Raw genomic sequence first — 17,779 nt, forward strand, 5'->3', positions numbered from 1 at the left:
GCAGTTGAGTAGGATGTCCCTCTTGTGAAATAAAATGCCTTTTATTCTTTGGCATACCCCAAATACCTTTATTATTCTTTGAGAAATGGTGTGACAGGCTTGTTTAGCGAAACAATGTGTGCAAAGCACATAGCTTCGTGCCAGGCACAATGAAACCTTAGCTACTGCTTTTATTATTATAAAACAAGGCTCCCCCCCTCCCCCCTTTTTTTAAGGCTTTCTGAATGAAACGGAAATACAGGGGCAGAGTCAAAATCATGCAGGCGGCTCAAGATAAATCAGTCCGCAGTGGATTCCACTGATTCCACACTGCCTGAGACCACTGCCTTTCTAAGAGCATCTTACCCCACGACGTTCATGACTTGTTTATTTTGACTCTCACAGGGTCTTCTAAAGCACTTCTCATCCTTTCCTGCTCCCCGTACAAAGGAAGGTAAGAGACAAAGGCTGCTGTTTTTCTCCCGAGGCAGGCGCCCCCTCCCAGGCTGCGAAGGAGTTCCAGGGATATGGTAATGAACACAGTTTTCTTAACCTTGCTTTTATAGTTAATATCCAAATCATGAGAGCAGTTGGCCAGGCCATTAAGCTGCAAGAATACAACAGATTTGAGATAAAGGCAGCATCGACGAACACCAACGCGTAGAATTGCCCATTCTGTGGAAGAATACAACACGAACCCCAACCTGAAGTGCTGAATTAAACATTTGAAATTAACCACATGGATATGTTTTCTGGACTAACAGGCAGCAGTTAAACTAGCTCAGTAGAAATGTCATTTTCAGAGTCAGAAGCAACCATTTTTTGATCTCTTCTAGGGAAAAAAATGTGCTCCTGTGTAGACTTTGGGCTAGAGTCACTGTCTCCCAAGTTCATTCAGGGAATGTGCAGGAAGGCTTCCTGACACAGTGGCTCCTGATGTACCCTCAGCAGCACTGGCACTTAGTCTGTGAGCACACAGGGCATTAAGCAGTCAGCGTTGGTGTGACTGTGTTGGGAAGAAGGACACGGGAGGCTGGCCTGTCCTATACCTGGTGGCATAGGCTCAAAAAGGCCAAGGCTGAGAGCAGGGTGATAGAGAACCCAGAGCCCTGTGTCCTCTGTAAAGAGGGCATTCTAGCAATCTACAGTAAAACCTTGGTTTGCGAGCATAATTTGTTCCGGAAGGGTGCTTGTAATCGAAAGCACTTGTACCTCAAAGCGAATTTCAAGAACCATTGGCTAAGTCGTGATCACGTGACATTCGCTGTCACGTACTACGCGTATGGCAAGACATCGTTCCTTTATCACGTCAAAACTTATTAGGAATGTTTGCTCATCTTGTGGAACACTTGTGGAACAAGTTACTTGCAGTGCAAGGTTTTACTGTACTCATTCATGCTCCTCACCTCTCACTCCAGTTCCCTGCTTCACTTGAGCCACCTCCCCCCGCCGTGACCAAAGTAAAGGGCAGTTCATGAGAGAGAGGATTATTTTTCTCTCCCATCTGTTGCAAGCAGACTTGACAAAAACGGGCTATTTTTTTTTCATTAAAAAAAGAATAACCTAGCCAAAAAGCAGATAGCAACATTATTTGCAAAGGCATCAGTTGAAAATACGAGTCTAGATAACAGAAAAAGAAGGGTACTTGTAGTTTCCAGATACATCCTGTTGGACAAAAATGCTGTTCTCCATCGAAATAAGCATTATGCACCACTGGGTATCGGATGGTGTCGGCCGTGGAGCTGGTCTTTAGTGTTTCTTGTTCTTGCAAACGAAGCCATCCATTATGTTAAAGATGCCCATAAAGTCACACAGAAGCAACGCTATCTTGACAGGCAAGATACTAAAGAGAACACAAGAGAAGGTTCCTCGGTTATTACCATGAAAGCACCTTTGCCAGTTCAGTTGAAGTGCAGTGTCACTGACTTGTAGCTGAAGTCATTGGCATAGGCACACATTAGTGTGCATGCTTCAGGGTTACCCAGGGTTTGTCTACTACGTGGGAGGACACTTGCCCGGAGTCTCTCTACCTCTCCTTGCTTTATTTGCATTCACTTGTCTCCCTCCTCATGTCAGTGTCCAAAGCTCCACTGCACTATGTAATGATTGCTGGGAAGCAGGGAAGTCTGGTGGATTTGGACGAGCCTGCCTTGAGTCCTAGCTCGGTCACTTATATGCCAGCTCAGGCACATGACTTAGCCCTGGAGCCTGTTTCCACAGGTGTGAAACCAGTCATCGATCTTTCTTTTTTGGGACTCCTGTGAGGATTAGATGTAATAGGTCTCCAGACCTTTGGCAATATCCAGCTGAGGACTGCTCACCTTCTCCACCCCTGCTCACCTTTCCTAGCAGAGCACAGACCCCGTCAACCCTGACATTCACACCACAGAGCTAGGGGAGGTACACTAAATAGCACAGGCACAGTACCACTCTTGTGCTAAGTGAAGCCTGGCCAGCAAAAGGATGTAGGAATGACATCGGTGTGTTGCACAAAGTAGATACAACTAGCTGCAAAGAAAAAGGCACTTCCTTAGGCAAGAGGGACAATGGCTACCAGCCATGATATCTACGTTCATATAATGAACAACTGTTGCCCAGAGGACTGGAATTGCTCATCGTGCCAGATGGCCAAGCTAGACCCAGGGAACGTTAAAACAACACAGATTTCAACGCCACAGCAGGGGAGTGGTTCAGTAATGGAATGTGCTTCCTTGCAAAGCAGGAAGCACATTCCTTGGGGGCGGGGCTGGGGGGGGAAGGGGGGAGTGTAATTGGATGACCTGTTACAGTCCAGAAAATGAATTGAGATAGTGGGGATCGGCAGTAGCTGCAGCAATATGGCATCACGATTCCTGTAACTGGGGTCCCGTGCCCACAAAGTGCCGCTGAAGGTCTCAGCACTGAAACCCAATGGGGGGCAGAGAGAACAAGCAAGGATGCTCTCTTGTGCTTCCGAGAGGTCGTTATGTTCTCAGGTTTCCCCCCCCCCCATTTTTTTTGAAACCATCTTATACTCCAAATTTATCCTCCAACTGCCAGCTTTACCCATACCACAGATTCCTGAAATGTTTGGCTTATTGTCTGGCCTTAACTTTGGGGCTCTGTCCTCGAGGAAGCATGGACACACTCTCTGTTCCAACATGATTATTCTATGATGCCCACAAGAAAAATCATCTCTCCTTAAAAAAAAAAAAAAATCACTTCAGTCTGTCCACAGATCATTCAGGAAATACACTTCTTTTTGACCATAATGCAATACTAAGAGGGCGGGAAGAATCCAATTCCATTCTCTAGACTCTCACGGGAAACACTGCAACTATGGGAATTTGAGATCATGTCAGCAAATAGACACAATGAAGGGATCAAAGTTCAGTCATTTAACAGACAGTTTTTCAGTGGCCCCTCCTGGTAGGGGATAAGTTATTGACTGGCTTATTAGAGAAGTCATAGGAAGGTGATATTCTTACCTTTTAAGAACCATTACGAAGTATAAAAACCTTGGCACATATAAGTACACTTTCTCTTTCAGGATAGCATCGACTATCTTTTCAGCCACGTATTCTGGTTCCAGAATCGGTAACAGAAAAGGACGGCTAGGGAGTGAAAAAAAGCAAAAACAAAAAAGCCCAAGTTAATAAATTAATAACAATAAATCTCACAAATCAGGGATAAGAAAGATTACAAGCCATTATTGCTTGCTTCTTTCCCTGCCAATTTGACCTATTTCTAGATTGACTGCTTTATTATCAACACGATAATAACAACTTTAATTTGAAATGGCACAAGAGGATTCTAACTCATACACTCAGGTCACAATATGCAGCTATAGGTTAAACCATATTAAATAGCTGCCCGTCATCTCCATGAGATGCAGATTTGGGCATCTGTGTCCCTTCGGTGATTCTCAGTCTTTCCATGGAGACAGGGAAGGGGGCAGGACAGAGTTTGGTGGCAGACAGAGAGTGAGGCCAGGAATGCTGAGGGGGGGGGTGGGGGGGTGGGGGGGATACGGGGGGCAGGTCCGGTTCCAGGGGTGGTAGGAGCTGGACCCAGCCTTGAGAAAGCATCCACAGTAAACTCAATATCTTCAACACAAAGACATCTGAAGAAAGAAAAAAATTCTGAAACCAATTATAGATCAGGCTGAATCTGAAGACCTTTCTAAAGAACATTAACAAATAGAATACAATAAAATAGGTGGTCCATCATTTTTAAAAATGTAGTTTTATTTATTTACAAAAAATTTCAGTGTTTATTTTTGAGAGAGAGCACGCGCGCATGAGTGGGGGAGGGGCAGAGAGAGAGGGAGACACAGAATCCGAAGCAGGCTCCGGGCTCTGAGCTGTGAGCACAGAGCCCAATGTGGGGCTTGAACCCACAAACCGTGAGATCATGACCTGAGCCCAAGTCAGAAACTCAACTGACTGAGCCACCCAGGCGCCCCCCCTAAAATGTAGTTTTTCTTAAAATCAAAGGACGTACTTACACAGTAGAACAACCTTCAAACATTCCAGTGTTTATAAAAAATGGGCACACGATAGTGGTCTTGATCCCCTTTAGTTTCTGGACTACTGTTTCTGTAAATACAGATTCAGCAAGTCCATAGGCTGCAAATTTACTTGCACAGTAATCTGAAAAAGGCAAACGACACTAATGTTTATACTGGAATTTTCAAACGGCATTACATCGAGGTTTCCTCGTAACACTAATACCGACAAAGGATGGGACAAGTTCAGAGTTAGTTTGTATGGCCTTGGTCTGCGCCCACTGGAGGAAGCGAGGGGCGAGTGGGAAGGAACACTGTCACTTCAAGGTTGGTTGACAAGGACCAAGGGCCCTCTCGGAGAAGCAGGGCCCCGGGGGTGCCTCCCGCGGGTCACAGTGCTAGACTTCACTTCCACTTTCACCTTGACGGGTCGTCAGACCCTCTGCTAGCTGTTACGCAGGGCACAGCATGTGCAACTGGTCCCCGTCCCAAAGAATTTCAACACAATCAGGGTGGGGAGACACACAGAAGAATAAATAAAATAATACAGGAGGTAGAGTCCAGGCTGAAGAGATCAACGTGGGTCACAACCCTCAGGTCAAGTTTTTTCCTAACTAGGACTCTTTCTTCTGACTCTTCTGGAGAACGTCAACCTCTACCTCTTATGCATCCTGCAAATGCAGGGTGAATGGAAAGTGGCCTTCACGTCCTTGGTGGGCTTTTGGTCTACAATTGCACTCACTCCAGAGGAATGGAATTACTCATCGTGCTAGATGGCCAAGCTAGACCCAGGGAACGTTAAAACAATATAGATTTTGAACTCAAGGCATGGAAACGTTTGGAGAAGAAAAGGCATTTCGGTAGACTTTGACTTTCCTTTTCCTCACACAATCAGAAGGGGCAAACCTGTTGTTCATCCTTGTTCTGGAGGGAAAGCAGCTACCGCAACCAGCAAGACTCCGGTCCCCAGATTGGCCACGGGTTAGCCGATGGGGGGAGGGGAGGGGAGAGGGGGAGTCCCAAGCAGCTTCCAGGGTCCTCTGAGTCATTTGGTGTAAATGCGGTTCACTGAGCCCCTTGATCTCTGAGATTCAGATGAGCCGATATGGCCCGGGACTCGGGCAGCCTGCATCCTAAATGGCACGCCTGGGGATTCTGCTGCCGGGGAGCCAAGAGAACACCGTGGGGATTACAAAAAGCTCACACGTTCCTAAGGTGAACAGGGCGCCGGACGGTCTTGCATCTTTAGACAGATGTGCCAGGAAAAGGATTCAGAGAAGCTGCAAATAGCCCCGTGTGAGTCCAAAGACCCGTGAGGTAATAACAAAATGCGGTGGATTCCAAGGAGGCTGGAGGAAAGGAGGTCCTGCGTTCAGGGAGGTGTGTGTAGACGGGTGGCATCTGGGGTGGCCAGTGGTTCTGAAAACCCGGTTCGCGGAACCGATTCGAACTGTGTTAAGACCACTGTGCGCCGTCTCGAGCCGCGAGTCTTCAACCAGCGGAAAAGCAGAGAGGTCGATTTTCGGTTTCTTGGGCTGGAGAAACTTTCTCCAGGCCCACAGCTGAAGGGGACCGCTCGATGGAAACTTCCGAAGGCCCAGTGCTTCTCTTCACCACCCTGATAACAGTACCAGGGGGATTTGTGGGGGGGGGGGAACTATGCTAACCACTTGTATAAAAAAATTAGCAGTCAGGTGTCTCTCTCTCTTTCTTTCTCTCTTTTAAATGTTTATTTATTTTGAGAGGGGGGGGCACAAGCAGGGGAGGGGCAGAGAGAGAGAGAGAGAGAGAGAGAGAGAGAGAGAGAGAGAGAGAATCTCAAGCAGGCTCCACAGAGCACACAGCCTGAGGCAGGGCTCGATCTCGTGAACTGTGAGATCATGACCTGAGTTGAAATCAAGAGTCGGACGCTTAAGTGACGGAGCCACCCAGGTGCTCCTCTTTCTCTTTTTTTTCATTCCAGGGGATTGCATGGACCCAACGATCCCAAAGTGCAGAGTTCAAGTTTGTGTAAGCATATCTGATGGGCAGTTTTGAGGCACAATGTTCTCCACCACTTACCTTGTGGAATATATCTCTTGATTTATTCCCCTTTATCATTAGTACCTGAGGTCAATGTTGATTATTCAGAGCTGAGTAAGACAAGTTATAAAAGAGTTTGTGAGTGCAAAATATTACATTTCTCTTACCTGCCAGTTTATTTACTCCAACTAATCCAGCTGAACTTGAAATGCAAACCAAATGGCCATGATCATTAGCTATCATAGCAGGTAGAAAGCATTTATACGTCTAAGAAAGGCAAAGAAGACTGTTAACCTTTTATACTTTTTTTCAGACGTTTCTGTATGATGAAGAAAGTCTTTTAAGTTCATAAAAATACCTGAAGGCACGGGGATATAAAAATTTAAACATCTGGAAAGTAAGCTTCTTAACTTGTTTAACCTTTAAATCAATATTTTTCTGATGGCAGTTCTAATATTATTAAAAATAATTTATTCAGACTTACATTTTGCTCACATTTGACTTTCAAAAACACACTATTCAGACAGTAATTGAAGCTGTACAGGACAGCCTGAACTATGGTGGGAACAATCCATAAACCAGTAAGAGAACTCGGAGACATGATTATTCAGATTAATATTGCCTTTCTCCCCCAACTTCGGTCAGTTTGAATTTCAAATTTTTCTGAATATTGTTCATCGGACACACCGCTGTTGGCTTTGGTTTAAAAATTCCACTTTCGGGGTGCCTGGGTGGTTTAGTTGGTTAAGTGATATTGGCTCAGGTCGTGATCTCATGGTTCACGGGATCGAGCCTCGAGTCGGGCTCTGCACTGACAGCATACAGCCTGCTTGGGATTTTCTCTCTCCCTCTGTCTGCCCCTCCCCTGCTCACACACGTGTGTGTGTGTGTGTGTGTGTGTGTGTGTGTGTGTGTGAGAGCAAGTGTGTGCTCTCTCTCTCAAAATAAATAAACTTAAAAAACTAAATAAAAACATCACTTCGTCTTGAAATTCATCTCTACTTCTTTGAATAATGGTTTCTTATTTGTATGTCATGTCATTAAAGAGAATATGCTAGAAAAAGAGGACCTATGCTGTGTCTCAGTACTGCAGAACACCTTCACTTTTGATTTGGGACCTGGAAAGAAAGAAGGTAAAGGAGAGAGAAATGAGCTTTGATAGAAGATATATTCTACAACAAAAAAGTAATTCATTAAACAGGAATAACTGCATACTTACATGAATTTATGTTTCATATTTACTTTCAACTGTGAGTAATACGAATAAATATGAGAAAAGGGATTTCTTATAAAAGTCAAAGAACGTTTGCATGCATCGAATGAGTTTCAGAAAGAAACTAACATGTAGGGAGAGGTGGAAAAACAAAATGAGCCAACAGTGCAGCATAATAAAAAGCCCCCTGAGTTCCGACAGTCTGAGGTGAGTCACTTCTTCCCGGGGACGCATCCCTTGGGAGCATGGTCACCATGAGCTCTCTGACCCTCTAGCAAGTAAGTGCCTGCTCCGTGCAGAGGCTCAAAGAATGTATGCAGACTTGCCCAGACAGAGTGTTAAGAGTGAGGCTAATGTGGGGCAGGGACACGCCAGCATTGTGGGGACAACTAAAGGAAGAGGGAGAGAGAAGGAAAAGACCAAGGACAGCAAAGAGGAGGAAAAAGAACCCAACATGAGATTATGGCTTTATCTTCATTCTGGCTGAATAATCTAATTTCATTCTAAAGAAGGAGAGGCACATTTGGGACAGGGTAACATAAATCACTTGCAGCAGCTCCTGAAGGAATGTGGCGGCCGCTTAGTTCTGAATGTTTCCATCTTTCTCCTGGAAACGATACAGAATGCCAAAAATACCACCACGCAAGGATGCTTTTGGTGAAACTAGGGGACAGAAACCTACGAAGTCCAAATAACATTTGAAGGCCACCACATGGGAGTGGGGTGGGGAGGTCAGGTGGGAAAGCGTGAGGAGAGGGAAGCTCAGGAGTCTCCAGCAAATACTCCCTCCCAGCAGAGAGGCTGCCCAGGGCAACAGGAACAGCGAGAGGCAAGCCGGGGCATATGAGTGGGTGTGGAGGCATGGCAAGACAGGCTTCAGCAAAGACCAGGAAAACACAACTTCTGCAAGGAAGACCATCACCTCTGGAGATCAGGAGCTGTGCCCCTTAACGTCCATGGTACCTGTGCTGTGCCCTTTAATGTCACCGAGGCTACAGGAAGAAACTTTCCTTTCCTTGATTGGATACTGAGCCAGGTGACGATACATCTTGGTTTGCCCAGAACAGACCTGATTAATGCCTGCTTATTAATAATGCCCTCTTCCACTTTATTTTATTTCATTTTTTGTTATTTCTAGATTTTTTACCTCCTCCACTTTCAAAAGAGTTCCAACTTAGGCAAATGATAAGGTCAGCCTGGTCATGTATGTGGTGTCATTTCTGTGTAGCCTCGAGCAAATCTTTTAACTCCTCTGATCCCTTATTTCATCGAGCTGTATCAAGGATTATGCAGGAGGTGCCTAGGATAGCACCCGAGATAGGCTGGCGATCGATAAATGATAGTAAAGACATGGGCAAAGTTGTGTCTTTGCAAGATTCCTGAGCAGGGGCTCAGGCAAGTGCAGGCTAAGTTGGATCAGGAGTCTAAAACTGAGAAGCCTGTGCTTTATTGACACGTGAATACAATTGTAAGAGAATAAGAGGAAGTACGTCTAAATTCCGAGTAACTGTATATTTGTTATGAGACGAAAAAATAATTACCCATAAATGTGCTTTGAAATTCACATCTAAAGACTTTTCCATCAGGTCATCTGGGCAGTTGAGGAAATCGCTGCCTGTCACAACTCCGGCATTGTTGATCAGGATGGAGACATCGCCAACTTCTTTTTTAACCTGAATTGAGTAACAAGAGCCACACCACCCACAGAGTAATTCCTTACGTGATCGAAGTTTAATTTTCCCATAGTTTTTAGACGCTTCTTATCCTCGTTAACACAGACGGGGTTTACGTCCTTTGCAAACAAAGCACGTTTCATTTCCCTTGCTGAGTTTGCAGAGCATCAGCGATCCAAGTCTGATGGTTTTCTTCTCATTTCTTCCCCCCTCCGTGCCCCCCTTCTTAGGACGGTTCCAACACTGCAGGGCCGTCGGCCTTAACAGAGCGGTTAGAGCTATCCTCATACTTAGCGATCAGTCGCTTTGTGGCAGGCTCTGTGTATGTAGCAGGTGATTTCAATCACTGCGACAGGACCTAAGGCATTATAGGCGTGACATATAAATTAAGACCCAGCCCACACTGAGAGGGGGGTGGAGCAGGAGGGTGTGGAGAAAGTGCAAAATTCCTAAACACGTTTTACACTCGAGGCACAGTGCAGAACCCGTCTGTCCTGCTTGGGCTAGTGGGCTGGTTTTCTTCTCCCTGACACAGGCTTCTGGGTACTAAGATGTGTCAAGAGAGGATCTGAGTGGGCTCCCTTTGCCGGCCGGAGTAGGCACTCAGTAACTTTTATTTCAGAAATAAAATGTCTGGGTGTGACCCTGGGGCCTTCCGCTTACGGTGAATCTTTAGCTTGTCATCTTGGCTCTACTGGCAGAAGGGAGCACGGGATTTTCCAGGATTGGCCACGGGAGAGGGTGGTGCCCCTCTGCTCCCTTCTGTGTTCTGAATTTCATCACTGTGATCTGTATCACACAGCAGGGCCTCTGTCCCCAGGTCAGCGACAGCCACCGGCTGCAGGTGCCCCATGCTCAACAGGAAGCTCACGCAGTACTCTCACATCTCTAGCTCTGTGTGTGTGTGTGTGTGTGTGTGTGTGTGTGTGCATGTGTACACCTGCGTATACGGTAGCAGTCGGCACAGAGGGGGACATATTACTGACACCACCTGAGGCTGTCTATCATCTGAGGTTGCGGGTCCTAGCAATGAGGCTGATGTGTTGGGTATTTATTTGTTACCCAACTAGATGGGTGGCCTAGGGAAAAACCTTAGGACGAAATACAGACTAAGAAAAGCTCACACTTCATGGTAGTGTTTTCAGATAAAAGCATCCAAAACAATCTAAATTAGAGTTTTATTTGGAGAGTAGCTAAAATACGTCGCCAAATTCAAGCTGAACGGCTGTCAAGGCTAGCCACAACCAGCCCTACCTGAGGCAGAATCAGGTACGGCCTTCCGGTCACGGAATAATGTGTAAACCACAGGAACGGAGGGCACAGCGCGAGGAATGTCACCAATGGTACTGTGGTAGTGTTGCACGGTGACACCACACCTGTGGTGAGTGGGCCGTGACACATAACAGTGTTACCACGTCACCATGTTGGACACCTGAAGCCAGTGTGCCATTGTGTGTCAACTACACTCAACTGAAAAAAGAAAGAAAGAAAGAAAGAAAGAAAGAAAGAAAGAAAGAAAGAAAAGCTGGTCCGGGCTGTGGACCGGAAGACAGTACTAGCATTAGAGGCTGACACGTTAGCTCAGAGTCAGGGGTGGCAAGGCTAGAAGTGACATCCAAGGGAAATAAACAGGGACATGTATGTCCACTGTGGCCTCTCACATAGATCAAGAGTGTTCTCAAACACTTGACCAAATAAACATCAGACTAATTTCAAAATGGCCTCCAGGGGCGCCTGGGTGGCTGCGTCTGTTGAGCCTCCGACTTCGGCTCAGGTCACGATCTCACAGTTCGTGGGTTCGAGCCCCATGTCGGGCTCTGTGCTGACAGCTCAGAGCCTGGACCCTGCCTCGGATTCTGTGTCTCCCTCTCTCTCTGCACCCCCCTTCCCCACCGGTGACTTATGCTCTGTCTCTGTCTCTCAAAAATAAATAAATTAAATAAAAATTAAATAAATTAGTTCATTACATTAAAAATTTTTTTTAAATGGCATTTAGGCTTGTATCTTTGCAGTACATGAAAATTATATCTCTATGAATCATGCTTTAAATGTACGGGGCTAAGCATCCGTGATAAGATTTTTCATGTGAATAACCTTCCTTCCTATTGATTTATCTATTTAGCATATAGGTTGATCTTCATCTATTTTTTTTTTTCTGTTAAAGGACTCTCTTGTTCCAAAGTCTCCTTTTTCCCTTTAAATTAAACTTGGAAAGACATCATGAGTATTCAGCCCCTGCCACACTAGAGCCAAAGGGACCAGGTTTAACTGTATGAGACTTACATATTTATTACTGACCAATGACAGCCTAATAAAATGCTCACCCATGGGATGAGAGTAAGCTTGTCAGTATCGTGTACAAGAGACAGAGGGTAGCATTTAAGGTAAAGGCTCTAGTTTTTAACTAGTTTCCTTCTTCTGCAATCACTACGCTCCTCACTGTAAGAATATGGCCACAGACCCCGCCTGATAGGTCTAGTGACATTCCCACACAAGCTGTGCCCGCCTGTCAGTTAAGCACTGAACTTTGGCTCAGGTCACGATTTCACAGTTTGTGGGATCATGGCTTCATACCCCGTGTAGGGCTCTGTGCCGACAGCGCGGGGCCTGGCGCCCGCTTCGGATCCTGTCTCTGTCGCTCTCTCAAAAATAAGTAAACATGAGGACTGCTGAGAGGAGTTGTTTGCAGTCGGCACGAGTGAGCATGCCAGGCCATCGGTGCTTTCAGTGCACAGGGATGAAGCTGTGAGCTCAGCAATAGCAGAGACATACTTGTGCTTTGAGGGAGGCGCGCGCTTGTCAGGTTTGGGTCCCCGGACTGTACGGGGCTGCCTGTGACGGAGGCTGTAGTTACCGATGCGGAAAACTGAAACAAAACTTCAAAGCACACCCACCAGCCGGTGACCTGCCAACCTTACCAGGAGACAGTGAGGTGGGAAGCAGCAAAGGGGATTCGACTCAGGGCCTAGAAATTGTGCCAGAACATTCCAACGTGGCGGGTTCCTTCCTTCTCACTAAACTGGGGAATTCTGGGTGTTGCCACAAGGGCGGCCCAGGACAGTGACGTGTGGAGTACTCATGAGGACGCGAGGGGAGAGAAATCCTCATGAGGGAGAAGAGGCAGCCATCGTGCGACTATGTGCCTCCATGCACTAAGGAAACCCTTACCGTTGCATGCTGGAGTGGTGACGTCCTGCCAGCCTTCTTTACACGGGCAGCGGTATCATCGCCAAAGGAGCAACTGTGGTTAAGGGTCTTTGGGATGAATACGATATTCTGTTTTTCTCATGACTATTTAGGCGAAATATACATTCATGTGAAAGGCACTGTGGTGTGGTGGAAATAGCTGGGTTTAAACTCAGACAGGAAATGGGGTCGAGTCCTGGCTTAGTCACGGGCTAGCTCCGGGACCCTGAGCAGATTGTTCAAGATCTCTGTGCCCCCTTTTCCCTCCAAGAAACGGGCTGCCCCCTGCCTCTTCTACTGTAACAGGAGAAAGCACAGTCCGTATTGCCTGGTATGCAGTGGGAGTATTCTGGAGTCAACAGACTCAAGGCCAAGCTCGGTCTTTGCCACTTGTTAGCTGTTTCTTGGGTGAGCTACTTACCTCCCTCAGCCTTGGTTTCCTTATTTGTGAAATGAAGATAATATTGGACCTCCCTTTATAAGATTATGATACAATATAGATGGACTTAGTACGGTATATTGTACACAGTGACCTCTCAAAAATCCTCATTCCCATTCCCCGATACTTTTTAAATTAAAGGGATGCTGGAGACAGGCAAATCTGCACCGAGCAAGGGGTTGAGACAAAGAGGAGGATGCACGTGGGCGAATCTGTAGAGAGAGCTCACCGCCCACAGGAGATGGCGAGACGCAACACCTACCTGCTCGGCCACTCTGTATATTTCTTCCTTTTGGCTGCAGTCGCAAGTGTAGGCATAGACTCTTGTGGCTCCGGCTTCCCGAGCCATCCTGCATGTTTCCTCATTCCCCTCCTTGTTAATATCCCAGAGAACCAGCACCGATCCGAGGTGGGCAAATCTGAGGGCCAAGAGCCTTCCCAGTCCTCTCCCAGCACCGGTGATGAGCACGATTTCACCAGCAACGTTCTTCCGTGGTCTGGGGATGAAGGTGAAAATCAGGGTCTCCAGAAGAGCAATCACTGATTTTCCTAAGAAGGTGATCAATTCCTTGGTGAACTTCAGGTTGGAAGCCATGCTGTGGCTGAGACCTACAGAGAAAGAGAGACCCACATAAAGACCTCGGGGACCATTCCCTCTGAGTGCGCCATCTACGTGGAGCGCAAGCTTTCTGAGATAGTGGAAGAAACTGGCTGTGTAATTGAAGCTTCTCTCTTGGTAGCAGATTCTGAACTTAGAAAGGGCAGGGGGCCCACAGGGACTGCGTCTTGGCCAACTTTCATTCACAGCACCAAGCGGGGCACACATCTGAGTGCCATACAGGACAGAAATGTTCACTCCCCAGGCACTGTAACCATGTCAACATTTGACCCGAAGAAGAAGAAAATTATTTCTCGTAGTTAACCTTTCTTAATAGTAATCACAAAAGCCCTGTTGGTTGCATCATGTGCTTGACTGCAATGCTGGCCCACAGTATGTGCTTTGGGGACGTCATCATGTTACTCAGGTTCAGAGTGCTGCTCCCCAAGAAGTCACCCGATAGGTTTGTTGAATGAATAAAAGGCCTGCCCTGTCACTCGTACAGGGCCATAGCTTACATCCTGTTATCAGTTACTCGCACGTTAGTGAGAGTGAGTTTACAAGATGCTTTACGAAAGACCCGCTGGGAAAGAAGGGTAGGTCTTACTTCCTGCAGTATGAGAAGACATGTTTAGCAGGGGGGCTACTGTGCTGGGGGTGGGAAGCTTCCCTGAATGGGGTGCCCGATTGAGAGGTACAGAAGAGGTGAGGAGGTGTCCTTCATTAAAGAACAGCAGGTGGTCACTTGTTTTGCAGTTTGGCGGAGGACAGACTAGTCACGGCTCATGACGATGGGTGGAGAGGTTCATCGACAGCAGGGCTTGGGGCATGGTGGGACCCTTAGGAAATTGTTGGGAGCTCAATTGCTGTTTCTTGTCTCATTCTACGGATGGAGCTGGAGATCACAACGAATGGGGATGTGGTTCACCCAAGGCCTTGGCTGCCGTTTAGCGCAGGGCCTGCTGAGTTCATTTATTACGTCCGCCGAGCACCGATGCCGGGCAGGTCTGATGCTGGGCACTGGGGCTGAGGGGATGGGTAGCCTCCCATGATCTCTGCCCTCACGAGCAAAGGGTCTGGTTGAAGAAATAGACATTGAGCAAAATAAATAAAGAATGACAGGGTGCTATGGAAAGTAGACGGGAGATCTGATTTAGACCGGGTGCTGGGGAAGAAGCAATAGGAGGGATTTGCTGGAAGGTGGCATTGGAGCAAGTAGTCAACTGATGAACGGCCAGTGGTAGAGAGAGCTGGGAGCAGCTTGAGCGACAGAGGGGAGAAAGAGCCTGAGGCTCGAGGAAGGTTTGGCCTGTGTGTCCAACACGGCCCAAAGAATTAGAGCGCTGGCGGTAGGGGGCATGGATATTGCGGGGTGCTGGTTTCACCAGGCTTTGGATGAAATGGCCCTCAAAGTCTCCGCCGTCTTTGTTCACATTTATTTTTCACACAGTCGCCTTTGGATGACTGACTGGGCTTCTCAGGCCCTGCGCGGTTTGGAAGGAAGGCGCTTTGAAGGGCAGACAGTGGTTTGCACGCTCTTATTTTAAGCTCACTCGCGGGACGTGTGGCTTGAGAGCTACAACAATGAGGGTAGACTTCCCCCGGTAATAGGGCACCCCGGGCACCCTGCCCCGGCTGCAGCCTGGTCACTGCTAACACTTCTTCCGGGGAAAACCCACACCAGCTTATCAATGCCCCCTCTGGGAGTACCACTGTGTAAATCCACGCCCAAAGGCCAGAGGTCTACGTCTCTCCTCGCTGGACTCCAGCACCATCTGGGTGCTTAGAAGTCTCACCACTGACCTGGGGGGAGGCTCTTAATGCCACAGGCTCTAGACTCCAGCACTCTACCATCTCCACATGGGCACGACCTAAGACCCGGGGCAAGGTCTTACCACTTATTGCTGTCTCGGCAGATGCTTACTAGGTTCTTAAGAGCCTGGCATCCTGAGGTCGGCTCATCTGGGGTTTAGGGTGTCTGCTGGGGATCTGCACAGGTAGTGAGGTGTAGAGATTAAAGTGTGCACTGGGGGGCGCCCGGGGGGGCTCAGTCGGTTGTGAGCGCCCGACTTCGGCTCAGGTCACGATCTCACCAGGTCGTGAGGTCGAGCCCCACGTCGGGCTCTGTACTGACAGCTCAGCATCTGGAGCCTGTTTCAAATTCTATGTCTTCCTCTCTCTCTCTGCCCCTCTGCTGCTCGCACTCTGTCTGTCTCTCGCAAAAGTAAATAAACATTAAAAAAACATGACAGCGTGCGTTGGAATTTCTGGATCGGCCACTGACTTCTCGGCAACCTTGGTAAAAATGATTTTATCTCTTGTGCCTCAGTTTCTTCTTCTAAATAAGGGGATTCCACAGCAGGCACCAATGGGGGCAGCTGTAGAAGTGAAAAGACTTAATACAGGTAAAGTAATAGGGTGTGTAATATGGCCACGATGATCTCTTATGAAATTTCTGAGCCAACTGGAAAGAAAAAAAGGTCCTCCTTGCTCTGCACACGGCTCCCTCCAGGGTGCATGGGGTGGGGGTGGGGCAAGAGGGATTGGGCTGGATTTCAGCACCTGCCGGCAGGTTACTCATCATCTCCGGCTCTACTCCTAATGCTCATCATGTGGGGGCCTTGTTAGAACACAGCCAGGCACATAACAGCAGCAAAATGCCTGTGCGTGAGCTCGAGCTCCGACTGACGTTCCTGCTGGCATGTGAATTATAATCCCTGGTCATAACAACAAAGGATGGTTATAGGAAGTATCCTTACCAACAAAAGTAAATGCGGGGTTCGGTTTCAGTGTCAAGACTGTGCCTTATGTAGTTACAGAGCATATTAAATGTAATCAGGTTATAGACACCTCTTTGGTGTCTCCATCCCATGGCCTCTCACTACTTGGTTCAAAAGCGGAACTAACTGGGGGAGCCTTCAGAGCCGGCGACCCTTGATCTCAGAGTCGTAGGTTCAAGCCCCACGTCGGGTATATACAGCTTATTTTATTTTATATACTGTTTTAAATTTCTTAAAAAGCTTATTTATTTTTGAGAGAGAGAGAGAGAGAGCAAGGGAGGGACAGAGAGAGACAGGGAGACACAGAATCCGAAGCAGGCTCCGGGCTCTGAGCTGTCAGCACAGCGCCTGACACGGGGCTCAAACTCACGAACCCGTGAGATCGTGACCTGAGCTGAAGTCGGACGGACGCCCAACCGACGGAGCCACCCAGGCGCCCCAGAGCTTATTTTCAAAAAGAAAACAAACAAACAAACACAGTAAGCTTAACTATTTAGGGGCAATGTGAGCAGGTGCCTTTCTCTTCCCAGCCCAGGAGGCGGCAAAGTGCTCCGGTAAGAGGTATGGGATGAATGGGGGGGGGGGGGGGCGGCGGGGAGGGAGAGGCAGACGCACTGAGCAGCAGAGAGCTGGGGACCAAGGCAGCGTGGACGGAGGAGGATACCAGGGACGGATCCCGCCCTCTGCTCCGGGACCGGGCGGGGACGCTAGCAGCCCTTCCTTCTGGGTCTCGCGAGTCTGAATCTCGGGGACAAAGCGGCGCTCCCTCCGGCTCACCTGCCCGCGCCCTTCCCCCACCCGACCACCCTCGCCGCCCCCCCCCCCCCCACCAGCCACGGTGTCACAGGGTTCCCGCCCGCGGGTGCGGGTGCGGGCGCTGGCGCGGCGCGGAGCCCCGTCCCCGTGGAGGTCTTGCCCGGCCCTGGCCCCGGATCAGGACTCGGGTAACTCACCCGGGACACGCTGCCCTCGCTGTCCGCGGAGAAGCAGTCCCTGCTACGCGCACCGCCTCACTGGCTCGTGGCGGGCGAGGCTCAGGGGTTTATTCCCGCAGCTGGCCCGAGGCCAAGGGTAGGTCAGCCGCGCCCGCGCAGTGGGTGGAGCCGCCCGGGGCTCCCGCAGGCCACGTAGGCCCGCGCTCCTTCTTTCCGGCCTTTCTTTTCCCCCTGGCGGCCAGATGTACAGGCCGGACATTTATTTGGTCACCGTGGCCGGACGCGCGCGCCGGGATTTTTGAAGACAAGAATCATCCCAGGGTGTCGAAAAATTCCGATATCCAGGCTGCCTCCTGGATTATGAAGTCAGAATTTCTGGGTTGGAAAGGGCCCAGGTATCAGCACGGAAAAAGTTCCCCAAGTGTTTGCAAAGAGCAGTCCCGAGGGTGGGAACCGTTGTGTTAGAGA

General features: G+C 48.4%; 1 protein-coding gene across 1 annotated transcript; it reads right to left on the reverse strand.

Moving 5' to 3' along the window:
* Window positions 1–522: 522 nt before the first annotated feature.
* Window positions 523–17,465, reverse strand: SDR16C5 (short chain dehydrogenase/reductase family 16C member 5). The gene is made up of 7 exons (XM_047842824.1): window positions 17,330–17,465; window positions 13,261–13,607; window positions 9,242–9,373; window positions 6,655–6,754; window positions 4,466–4,610; window positions 3,447–3,572; window positions 523–1,822 (listed from the first exon to the last, which is right to left on the reverse strand). The coding sequence occupies exons 2-7, from the start codon at window positions 13,591–13,593 to the stop codon at window positions 1,729–1,731; spliced, it is 930 nt and encodes a 309-aa protein (XP_047698780.1). The 5' UTR covers window positions 13,594–13,607; window positions 17,330–17,465; the 3' UTR covers window positions 523–1,728.
* Between the last annotated feature and the right edge of the window lie 314 nt (window positions 17,466–17,779).

The sequence above is a fragment of the Prionailurus viverrinus genome, chromosome F2 (genome assembly GCF_022837055.1).
Source record: "Prionailurus viverrinus isolate Anna chromosome F2, UM_Priviv_1.0, whole genome shotgun sequence".
Lineage (NCBI taxonomy): Eukaryota > Metazoa > Chordata > Mammalia > Carnivora > Felidae > Prionailurus > Prionailurus viverrinus.

Coding starts and splice junctions, on each gene's coding strand:
- SDR16C5 (XM_047842824.1), bottom strand. CDS start 13,593: ATGGCTTCCAACCTGAAGTTCACCAAGGAATTGATCACCTTCTTAGGA. Junction 6,755..9,241: donor ATTTCAAAGCACATTTATGG/GTAATTATTTTT, acceptor TGCCTTTCTTAG/ACGTATAAATGCTTTCTACC. Junction 1,823..3,446: donor TTCGTAATGGTTCTTAAAAG/GTAAGAATATCA, acceptor TGTTCTCTTTAG/TATCTTGCCTGTCAAGATAG.